The sequence below is a fragment of the Saimiri boliviensis genome, chromosome 6 (genome assembly GCF_048565385.1).
Source record: "Saimiri boliviensis isolate mSaiBol1 chromosome 6, mSaiBol1.pri, whole genome shotgun sequence".
Classification (NCBI taxonomy): domain Eukaryota; kingdom Metazoa; phylum Chordata; class Mammalia; order Primates; family Cebidae; genus Saimiri; species Saimiri boliviensis.
This window is the reverse complement of record NC_133454.1, coordinates 75,346,595-75,359,348: the sequence shown is the minus strand read 5'-3', so window position 1 is coordinate 75,359,348 and position 12,754 is coordinate 75,346,595. Positions and strand designations below refer to the sequence as shown.

General features: G+C 38.7%; 1 protein-coding gene across 1 annotated transcript; it reads right to left on the bottom strand.

The window, feature by feature from the left end:
* Window positions 1-1,045: 1,045 nt before the first annotated feature.
* OR51I2 (olfactory receptor family 51 subfamily I member 2) lies at window positions 1,046-1,984 on the bottom strand. The gene has a single exon (XM_003923362.4). The coding sequence runs from the start codon at window positions 1,982-1,984 to the stop codon at window positions 1,046-1,048; it is 939 nt and encodes a 312-aa protein (XP_003923411.3).
* Window positions 1,985-12,754: the final 10,770 nt, after the last annotated feature.

Here is a 12,754-nt window from a genome sequence, read left to right as displayed (position 1 = left end):
CTAGGCTTTTTCTTCTTTTTTTAAATTATAGTTTAAGTTCTGGGGTACATGTGCAGATTGTGCAGGATTGTTACATAGGTATACACCTGCCATGGTGGTTTGCTGCATCCATTCTCCTGTCACCTACATTAGGTGTTTCTCCTAAGGTTTCTAGGCATTTTTTTTCCTGCAACTGGAAATCCTAGAACATGTCATTTTTTGGAAGACAGTTAAAATCTCAAGAAGGAAAGTGATTTCCCCAAAAATTCTATGAATCAGATGTCTCAGATATTGAACATTCTTTTCTGTTGGTGAGGACTGAGTGGTGGGCAGATAAAAGAAGTAAAGAGAGATCTGGAGATTTTTCTAAATGTCAATATCTATCAGTTTACCTGGATCATATTTGTTCATATATTTTGTGGTGAGTTCTAATGATTAATCCAATTTCACTTTGTAAAGTTAAAGCAATGTATGAGTGTTTGAGAATTACAGTGTCAGGGAGAGCAAAGGCAGCAATGATAATGTTAAGTGATGCCAGTTTGACAGTCAGGCCGTATTTGCAGTGGTTGGGTGCTGCTCTAACACTAGAGAGAGATTAGTACTGAATCTCAACTGGACCACATATTGCCTATATTAGTCTGAAGAATTAACTTAATTCTCTCTGTCTTACAAGATTTGTACAAGTATTAAGTGAACTAATACACATAAATAATTTATAAAAGAACTTGACACATTTTAGGACTAAGTTCATTAATTATGATATTAGTAATATTCATTATTATAGAAAATAATTCCTAGCTTAAATTAATCTTCCTTTGTAAAATTTGTCTAATTACTCAATTGCCTCCATAGTTATCTTTCTAAGAATGCTGTTGGTGTTTACTGAATGTACTGTTCATTTGGAACTCCTTGTTTTGTGTTATAAGTTTTGCATCACCATTTCCTGAACTACTTTCTCCACAGCACACACATCTGTCTTATACTTTGATGATGATGATGATGGTGATGCTACTGATGAGAGCCTATGTCCAAAACAAACAACAGATTCTAAAGCCAAATGTGAAAGTCATATTTTGATGTGGTGAAACATGCGGACAATGGCTCGGCGGATTTCCTTTGTCTTGACGCTGTAAATGAGAGGGTTGAGCACAGGAGGCACAAACAGGTATACATTTGACATGAGGACATGTATGTAGTGTGGGACATGCTTCCCAAAGCGGTGCACTGTGGAGACCCCAATCATTGGCACATAAAACACAAGTACAGCCAGGATATGTGACACACATGTGTTGAGAGCTTTGAGGCGTTCTTCATGGGAAGCAATGGCCATGACAGAATGCAGAATAAGCACATAGGAGAGGACGATAAAAAACAGGTCCATGCCAAAGGTGGATACAAGAACGAAGAGTCCATAGATGCTGTTGATAGTGATATCTGCACAGGCAAGCTTCATCATGTCTGGGTGCAGGCAGTAGGAGTGAGAAAGAACATTGGATCTGCAGATAGGCAGCCTCTTAATAAGAAAGGGAAGAGGGAGGAGGGTGATGAAGCTTCGAGCAGTCACACCTAAACCCATTGCAGCAACGACTTCATTGGGGAGCACAGTGGCATAGCGAAAGGGGTCACAAATGGCCACGTAGCGGTCAAAACTCATGGCCAGCAGAATACCTGATTCTATCATGGAGAAGGAGTGAATAAGAAACATCTGAATTAGACAGGCATCAAAAGTGATGCTGTGGGCATTGAGGCAGAAGGTTCGGAGTACAGTGGGCAGTGTGGCTATGGACATGGCCACATCACTGAAAGACAACATGGACAGGAAGTAGGACATGGGCTTGTGGAGGTTGGGCTCCACTCGCACAGCCTGCAGGATCACTGCATTTCCCCCAAGGGCCACAGCGTACATCACACAGAGGGGCCCTGCCAGCCAGGAGTGAGAGCTCTCCAGGCCAGGGATACCAGTCAGGAGAAAGAATGCAGGCTGAGTGACATTGAACAATTCCATAGCAGAATGAACTTAGGGTACTTTTCAGAGTCAGATCTTCTGACTTGGAGAATCCTAACAGTTGCACTTGCTGGAGGACAAGAAATCAGGAAATAAGAGACAAGGTGATGATGTTGACATGAATGGAAACTGATGCATTCATGAAATCACTAGTTGGGGGTTGATGCGGGCAAACTTCTTTTCTCCATATTTTATGATGATCAGGCTGCAGGCTGAGCTAATATTTCCCTCTGTATTATGAAGAAGGAAGACATTGACAAATACTTCAATAATAGAAATTAGTTAAAAGGAAAATGTTTAAATTACATTTCTACAACTTCCATGTATTTCAGAGGCATCATTCTACAGAGATATGCTAACTACAAATCACAAATAGCCACCATAGAAGAAAGTAAGGAGTTTGTGTTATCAACAGCAGTTGGAAATATTTAAATATTTTCTTGAAAATGTTGTTTGATTCAAGTGTCACTAATTAATAAGAGAATTTCCCAGAGCAAGTTTGTATTATGTTGTGTGCTTGGATAGAGGGGGTAAAGGACAGTGGGGTGTGGTCATTGACTGCCTCTGGGTATCAGCTTTTCATTGGAAGAGTTACTGCACAAAAGCAGTAACAGAAACAATGTATATTTGTGCAAAGGCACAAGGCTGTATCTGTTTCTGGAAAATCTGTGTATTCTTCCCTACAGATTCTATAGGTACACTAGCGTTCAGTCTGTGGGAGAGAACTATTCCAAATACAAACTTACATACCCTGACATGGTTAGATGTACTCTCAAAATACCCATTAGTCACCAGGACACATTAATGTACCTTCACAACAGCTAGTAGAAAGCTCATTCATACTCTAACAAGACACTCATTCACATACTCTCTCCATACCTCACAAAGTCACTCGTTATGCAATTATATTTACACATTCTCTCTTGATCTTTACATCATTTAACATGCACGATAAGATGGGTTGCTTTCCCAGCAATACATAACCCACAGGTACTATGGTTCCAGCAAGACAGTGGCGGCCCCTCCGTGTTTATGCTGATTATGTCCCTTCTGGTCTCAGAGCTCAGTCTGCACATGTCTGTGTCTCCTCAAGAACTCTGATTCCTTGGGATCCAGGACTGATGTTTGTCTCTTGTTTCTCCCATTTGACTACACTCTCATTCTTTATATAGAGTCTTGTAGAAAGTAATCACAATACGTAGAAGAGAACCAAGCCAATGTAAAAAGTAACAGAAAGAGAAGGGAGAAGAAAACAGACCGAAAGCAGGATTTTGTGCAGGCAAGGCCAAAGCCATTCTGGGTCTGGAAACTTATGTTTTAGTATTTGTAGAAGAAAGACTGCCTGACAGTTCCAGAATTACATCCCTTCTCATACCTCAGGGACCACTAACGTTGTGGGTTGTCTGGACAGATATGAATAAAGTAATGCTGGGAGAGAAAATGAATACTTTTTGAACACACGTGACGTGCCAGGTACTCTGCAAAGAACTTTACATTTGTTTTCTCATTTAATCCTTAACACATGGGGACACTGACACCCAGTGAAATGAGCTTTCCTCACAGTTTATAGAGACCAGGTGATAAAAATCTTAATTTAAAATCTTTGAAGACTCTCTTCTGTCTCTCTTTTTTCTTTTTTTTTTTACTTTAAGTTCTGGAATACATGTGCAGAGCATGCAGGTCATGTTTTTGGCAGGGACATGGATGAGGCTGGAAGCCATCATCCTCAGCAAATTAACACAGGAATGGAAAACCAAACACTGCATGTTCTCATTTCATAAGTGGAGTTGAACAATGACTCTCTTCTCTCTCTCTCTCTCTCTCTCTCTCTCTCTCTCTCTCTCTCTCTCTCTCTCTTTTTAGACGGAGTTTTACTCTTGTTACCCAGGCTGGAGTGCCATGGCGTGATCTCGGCTCACTGCAACCTCTGCCTCCTGGGTTCAGGCAATTCTCCTGCCTCAGCCTCCTGAGTAGCTGGGATTACAGGCATGTGCCACCATGCCCAGCTAATTTTTTTATATTTTTAGTAGAGACGGGGTTTCACCATGTTGACCAGGATGGTCTTGATCTCTTGACCTCGTGATCCACCCTCCTCGGCCTCCCAAAGTGCTGGGATTACAGGCTTAAGCCATCTCGCCCGGCGACTCTCTTCTCTCTCAACAAGGTCTTTGAACATCTTTAAGGCATTGGAGAGGAAGTTTAAAAGGAAAATAGAGAAATGCATTTCTGAACAAAGATTTAACAGATACCCTTAAATAAAGAAATAGAGGGGCTAAAAGCAGATATGTAGGAAGATAATGATACAAAAGTACCTGTCTCCAAGGCTGAACACAAATTCTCCTACTCCTGGAACCTAGAATCTTAACATTACTGAAGCCACATAAGAACCAGGTGGTTTAGAAGAAAGGACCCTGAGCTGGGTGTCAGGAGTCCTGGCGTTGGACCCTGGCTCTGGAAGGCACTGGTTACATGAGCCTAGAAAAATCCATTTCTTTTTCGAGACCTAGGTCTTATTTATGTTTTATTTTTATTTTTGAGACCGAATATTGCTCTAACGCCCAGGCTAGAGTGCAAGGGCACAATGTCGCCTCACTGCAGCCTCTGCCTCCCAGGTTCAAGTGATTCTTGTGCCTCAGCCTTCCGAGTAGCTGGGATTATAGGGGTGCACCATCACGTCCATCTAATTTTTGTACTTTTAGTAGAGACAGGGTTTCACCAAGTTGGTCAGGCTGGTCTCGAACTCCTGAACTCAGGTAATCTGCCCTCCTCAGCCTCCCAAAGTGTTGGGATTACAGGTGTGAGCCATCATGCCTGGCTTATGTCTTATTTTTAAGGATATTCTCTAAGATCCTTTTTGGCTTTGATCTTCTTTTACTTTATTTTACTTTTTAATCAATCAAAGAATGACTGTGAGAGTTTGCTGTGGTGCTGTTATGGAGGCAGAAAGCAGGTAGATAGAGGCTAAAGGGATGACCAGAAAGGCTGTCTAAAGACCACAGTTTTCAATCTATATCATGGATAATAAAAGAATAAAATTATTAGCTATTAATGGTTCATCTAAAGTTTATGACTGATTTCTCCTATACTTTTAATATCCTGGAGACTTTTTACATATTTTGTTATCACTGAATTCATAAGGGAAGAGCAAATAAATCACATGTGCTTCAGCTGTCTGTCATGGCTGGGTTGTGACCACTTCCCTTCCAGATTTCTGAACCATTCCTGTATCCCAAGTCCTGCTTCCTTCTCTGAATTTGCAGCAATGTTAATGAATCACGGAAACTTTGACCTTTGAAGTCCGGAGTCACAAAGAAATGGACTATGACAAATAAGGACTCTAGAGAAGTACAGTGAATTCCTTGGGGCTACACAAGCAGTCCATGGCAGTGCCTGAACAAGAACTCGAAGTCCAGGGATCTTTCCCGCTGCTCTGCTCATTCTACTAAGATGCCGCTATCAGATACCCTCCAGGAAGCTTTTCCACTTCCCCTCACCGTACCCCTTGCCCATTTTAATGCTTTCATGGAGCAGGCTTCAGGAGGATCAGTTGGCTTATTTTTACAGGGTTTCAGAACTCACCAGAAGAGAGACTGAGAAGACACCGACAGAACAAGTTCTTCCCTTTCTCTGCTGAAGTGAATTCATGCCTGCCACTTTTATGTCTCATGATAGGCCCTGGGATAGAGGACAGTGATGCTGACTTTGTGTCTGAAAATTCTTCAGGGAGGTTTTAGTCTCCTGAGATCTGTAATGACTACTGAGAATAAAGCATGTGCTCTTGTACCTGAAAAAGAACTCAGCAATATGTCAGAGGAATTCTTTACTACACTCGAGACATTGTCTTGTGATAGACAAACACTATAAGAGAGGAGCTCATTACCTTCTAAGAGATTCTGGGTTTATATGATATGATGACCAAGCCCATCAATTGAAGTCTAATAAGAAAGTGACTATTTTTACTCTTCTTGTCTCTAAATATATTGAGTGTGGCTGGTTCTTTTTTTTTTTATTCTTGGATGAAAACCATTCTTTAAATTTTCTGGTCACATTCAGATAATGAAATATCTTCTGGTGAATAATTAGAATGTTTAGTCTAGTATAATAGTCAAACTTTCCAGCATTCATAGCTATATCCTTTCTCCTTCTCCCATCCTTCACATGCTAATTCTAGTTTCTGGTTTCTCCTTCAAGGAAGAGAGAGATGGGGGAATGGAAAGTTCACAATTAATTGGTGCTGCCAATGCTATAATGTTAACTGGGCCTCTTAAATGTATAAAGCTGACTCCTTCTTACATTTGGTGCTTTCATAGGTTATTCTTAGAAGCTTCTCTTCATCTTTTACTTGTTCTCCACTTGATTTAAGTTAATACGACTTTATTCTGTGTGGTTGCTTATAACTCCATCGACCACCTGGATTGCCCTTGTGGAACCATGCAGTCTTTTTGGTAGGACATAAGACAACACTGTGCCAGCTCTCTCTAGCTTCTAGCCCATTCAAGAAGTGGTCAGGCTTTTTACAACAAGTGCCCAATTTCAATGCAACAATAGTCTCTCCTTCAATCTTGCTATCAGAGTGGAAAGGCACATTTATCAATGTTTATTTACTTAGATTGAACATCCACTGGGTGTAAATCATATTAAGTGGCTCTGCTGACACACATGGATCATCAGACACAATCTAACCTAGGAACAAAAATTAGGGTTCAGTAGGGTCTAGTTAGAATATAAGATACACATCAGCTCTTTTAATTGAGAAAAATTAATGACTTGTTAACCCAATGTCGGCAAACACACAAGACAAAAAGGGAATATGAAGGTGTCATTGTAGGCAGCAACTTCAGGACATAGCTTCTAAGCCTAGGACTAGAGGAACCAAGGTAGGAACCTGGGATGATTAAATCTTACTATTTTGAAAGGGGAGTGCTGCAAGGATGAAACTCAGACTTTGAGGAGTGGTCACTGTTTAGGTGATGCTGGGGTCTCAAGAATTCAGAAGAGCTTCCCCTATGACTAGAACTTACTCCTCTGAGATGGGGCTGAGGGGAGACTTGCCTGGTTAATTCTGAGGTCTTTAAGAGGGCATGGTAAGGCTGGCTCTAGAAGTGTTGGAAAGCTTCAAAATATAACCAACTAAGATCATTGGAATTCACCACTAATACTTGTGTGAAGAAGTGCCACTGGGGAAAGAGCAACAGAAAGGAAGTAGGGTACAAGTTCCTTCTTCCTACCCCAGCTTCCTAATGCCTGCTTTTGTAGATCTTGGGAGCTGGTTGTCAAAGAAGAAATTCAGTTTACAGAGGCTCAATCCCAATATCACAAAAATGCTATAGAAGATACAGATAGAGACTGAGCAGTGATAATATAATAACGAATACAATAAAACTGAATGCATTTAATCCTGGAAATTATTTATACAGATTTCAAAAGAACTGAGGAACTGACCAGCAGATAGTAACATAGTTTAGAGATTTGTAACAGCAGGAAACTACTACCACCTATAGACTGGAAACCCAGAAGTGGGGTTACCAGAACTATAGCCAAAGTGAGCCCAATCAGTAGAAGCTGGAACTGTAGAAGAGATACAGCCCACACTAGAGACTCTGCCTGAGACAGGAGAGTGGGGTGAGAGACACCTTGCATCTGTCAGTGCTTCCCTACCAGCTCTCTCCATCACATTCTTCAAATAATGATTGTATATGTGTGATATAAAGAGTCTCAGAAGAGTGAGGAGTGGACTTGAGGATAAATAGGCTTAGCCTTGTTACAGAACAGAAGCACATTTTATTCACCTCATTCTTATTTTATTATTATTATTGTAAGATACATAATCTCCCAGGGGCTTTCATTTTTATGATCAGCACCATGCAAAGCATTAACTCATGAAAGATGAAAGTAATTGACATTTTAGAGTTCTAGGGAGTAGAGATTCTGTCGTATAAAATGATCTTCTCTCTTAATGCCAGGTGACCAGATTTCTCTGGGAGCTACTTCCAGCGGGTATGCTATTAAATACTATTTATATCCCTGTATCCCTAAAACATTACTCACTGAAGTAGAATCGACACCTCTTTTCTTCACAGCACAGTTCAGTTCTGCCATGAAGGCAGTGATCACACACTATTATACCTGACTCTGCATGTTTCTTTGGCATCCACTGGAGAGAGTGTCCTGTTTGTGGAGAAACAGACATTCCTAGAATGTGACATAGGCATGGCAAGGAGTGTTTATTTGTTGAACAGAAGTAGCTAATATTTGGCAAAATAAGCTTCAACTGGAAAAGTTTGATTTTTTCTTTAGTCATATGAAAAAATTATCAATTATCCCAAATACATAAAACTTATCCCATAACATGCTACATTCTGACTTGATATAAAAAATGCTCAGGGTTACTTTAAAGTAAATTGAAATCACTTGTATTAGTTTGAATTTTCACTAATGTTTGGAACATGGTTTATCTTGCTTCATCCTTTTTTCATTAAAAATTTCCCAACATTTTATTATAACAAATTTCAAACACAGAAAACTTGAAAAAAATTTAGTTAATACTAGTATATTCATGACACAAATTTTACCAGAAATATTTCATTATGCTTGATTTCTTTTTTTTTTTTTTCTTTTTTATTGTACTTTAGGTGCTGGGGTACATGTGCAGATCATGCAGGATTGCTGCAAAGGTACATACATGGCAAGGTGGTTTGCTGCCTCCATCCCCCCATCACCCATATCTGGTATTTCTCCCCTCATTATTCCTCCCCAGCCTCCCCACCCCCGCTGTCCCTCCCTTAGTGCCCCGCCTCCCGACAGCAGTGTGTGATACTCCCTCCCATGTGTTCTAATTTATCTACTGATGTATCCATTTTTCTACTAATTTATCAATATAGCTTGCCTTTTGGAAGCATTTCAAAGTAAGTTGTAACATCCATACACTTCTTCACAAATAGTTCAGTAGTTATATTATTATTTGTAGTTCAATATATTGTACAGTTCTTTGATTTCTTTCAAACATCTACTGCACAAATCTTACATGCACATTAGATAAGTTTTGATAAATGCATTGATTTTGTTGTGAAATACGTTTATAACATATTTCTAGGTAGAGCTTGGAGGTATATGTAGACTCTTAGGTGGATTAGTTTTTAAATATTTATCTTCTTTGCAAGAATAGGTGCTGTGTCTTTATTGTTCTCTATACCATCAGTGCTGAGAATAATATCTAGACTAAAATATTGCTCAAAAATGTGTTTTTATCTGTTCATTTAGTTTTGGTTGAAAAAAACTGATTATAGTTTTTAGGTTCCACATAGTGATAAAGTAAAAAAAAGTGTGCATAAAAAATTTGTTATATGGATGCTACCATGCATTTGTACAGAAAAACACATAACACACTTAAATTCCACAAATGAATCTGAATAAATGTGGATATCAGAATTTGTAGAATATTTTATTGATTTGTTAATGAGAATATGAACATGTATTTGAAATAAACACTTCTAGCTTTGTACGTGGGAGAATGTATTTGAAATATATTTGATCATTTCTTCAGGTATATGTATAAGTCTCTATTTCATAGTTTTTTCCTAAGTTTTGTCTATTATTTAATTTGGTCTTTATAATCAGTGTAAGAATATATAGATTACAGTGTGTGCTTGATGTGTCAATATATACAATTAGTGACTAGAACACTGGGCAATTGCATGAGCATGTTTGTGTTTATCTGTTTGCATGTGTGTAAACTTGAAAGAGGCAATGTGAATGTTAGTAAGTAAATAGTTAAATGGCTCTAAGGGGATATCTGTGAAGGTCTCAGGAGAGCTATGGCTGTTTATGTTTGTGTGTATACATGTATGCAGTGTGTTTACATTCTCTGATCAAGGAAGGATTAGTGTAATAATAGATATGGATGATTACATCAGGAATGATTGGGTCAAGAAAGAGATTCTCCTGGGAGCAATTCTCTTATGGCCCAATTCACTCTTCACTGATACCACTCTCCCAATTATTTTCATGGTCCCTCCTACAACCACACACAAGCAAGCCTTGGAATTCTGGAGTGCTCATAAATTTATAAGTCTTAGGAGAATGAGCTGATGCCACTGCCAGCTGGACCCACAGCACAGTATATCCAGCTACAAGGAAAGCATCTTCCATCCAGTGAGTGCTCCCTGCTTCACACTGCCCATCTGAACTCTTTAACTAGACTTTATTCTAAATTTTAACACTTCTACCAAAATTCCAGGCAGCCTTTAACCTTTCGTCTCGCCTTCTAAATGTGAGCCAAATCTGACCCCTTCCAAAATCCAGGATCACAGACTTTGATGCCAAGTTTCCATCTGAATCAATACCATAATATCAAATGACATCCCATTGAGTTAAGGGACTGCTGCATCATTTATTGATTTTTGTCTCAAGGATATCTTATGCTTTTTATTTAAAATCTCACAATTTGATTTTTTGTCTTTTATACCTGACTTGTGTGTGCAGCTGGAAAAAAATTACAGAACCTAATGAACTGAAGTCATTTAACAATGTAGTTGTCAATCTTAGCTGGATTTTCAGTATTGTGTATGTCAGTATGTGTGTGTGTGTGTATGGGAAAATAATTAGTGGAGATATTACTGTGGGTTTGTTGATGCTGATGCATTTGTGACACTGTGTGTGTGTATGTAAATATTTATTCAAGAGGGCTTAAGCATAAGGAGATATTTGAAATATATTGCATAATGCCAACGAGTAAGGAAGTGTTTGATAGTGTATGTTTAGATGTGAGATAGTGCCTATAAATACCTGGGTGCGTAAGTATAAGAGTGTAAAAATGTATATTTTCCTGGTACCTTTGAATGACTCTGTGTGTGTGTGTGCTCATGATATCCTGTGCCTTGCTTGTGTCTCTCCGCCTTCTTGACCGTCTAAGATAGGTCACATTTAGGAAGTTCCGATGAACACTCCTGGGGACAAAACAAAGAAAAATTATTTTGGAGGTGGTGGTGTGGAATCTTCTCCATGGAGGAAAAGTTTTCAAAGTTGCTTTGTTAACGGATGAAAATTTGGAAAATAGATAAAATATTACCTTCTAGACTACCTCAATTTACATGCCAGTGGTTACAGACAGTGGGGTAAACCTATTTGTGGATGACTTCTTAGTATCTGTTGGTACCACCAAGAGTCTTTTTATTTCTTCAGGACTCAAAGAATATCTTGGAGCAAAGATAATCAAAGAAAAAAAAAAAAAACAGATCTGAACAGGTTAGATCTAAAAAGACCTCTTAGAGACATGGACTTTATTCTGGGGTTTGGAGGAAGAGAGGTTTAGCAAGGAGAGTAACCCATGAGGAGAAAATACTACTTATTAAATGAATGATTTGTCTTCTTAGTGGAAGGAGAGAGAAACCCAGGGAATAGATGAATTCCTTTTCACTATCTATATATGTTTGGGATTATGACTGATATCTGGACATTATCCAGCCCCTTGTCACCATCTAATTTCACCGTGTTTATGAGAAGTGGTAGGAATAAAATGGGAACTCTAAAATGAAAAAAATAATAAAGGAGACATTATGCTTAAATTCCATAATGGAGGTTTAATTTTAAGATCTCAGATATCATGAAAATATGATTTAAGGGCTATTTTAAATAAAAGTTGAGATGAAGTCTCTTATGGTGTGACTTCTCAGTTTGCATCATTCTGATTATTGTTTATTTTGCCTGAAGTTAGTAATTATTGTTAATAAATTATTGTTAATAAATTATTGTTTATTTTGCCTGAGGCTGCTTAAAAAAAAAAGACAAAAAAGAGAATTCAATAAAGATGGTAGAGAAGGATAAGCCCAGGAAGAAATACAACTGTGGACAAATAGTGCCCCTGAATGGAGAAAAGGTGACTTAAAAACAATGTTAACTGTAGCAGGAAGATCAAGAGAAGTAGGAGAAAGAAGGTTTTCATTAGATTCAGAGACAAAGAGGTCACTTGGTGACTATAGAGAAATTCGTTACGACTCGGAGAGGGGGAGTGTGGAAGCCATAAGGTAGTGAAATGATTAGTGCTAGAAGGTAAAGTAAGTAATACTGAATCCTGACATTGAAGATCTCAGAAACAAGTTGGAGAAGGAGGCAAATAACTAAAAAATAATAATAATAAAATACAACCTCCTATTTCCAGGTACCTGGAGAGACAATTTTTCAAGAAATTTGGTTAAAAATTGGAAAAGGGTCATAAAGCAGCGGCTAGAGAAGAATGTTATTGTGTCTTTATGATAGAATGGGCTTGCACACACTTACCGTCTGAAGGAAAAGAGGCAGAAAGGGAGAGGATGGATATGCACTGGATTAGTGAAAAAGGCTCTGAAGGAGGTGCCAGGATATGAAATCTTGAAGGTGGAGAGCCTGTCCTTGGAGAAGGAGGAAAATCTCTTTCTCGAAAGTAGAGGTTAAGAAGGACAAAGCTGTGCACAAGTTTAAAATTTTGGTAATGGTTAAGTAATAATTCTCTCTTTTTTATTCCCAGAAAATACTTTATTCTTTGGTTTTATCCAGCTGCTTACAGATTTGATTACATAATTTATTAAAGGTTGGCGTTTACTGGGTGAATGTGAAAGAGAGGTAAAGAGGAGATAAAAATACCAATCTTAGTGTGGGTGGGTAGTTCAGGAGAAAAGTGAGGAAGAGGAGTTCATAGACAGACCAGGAGAAAATGGGAGAATCATGGAGACTCAAGAACAAGAGCATGGGCAGGAGAAGGTTGGAAGGTAGAAGGCTTCCTAAGGACGTGAAAAC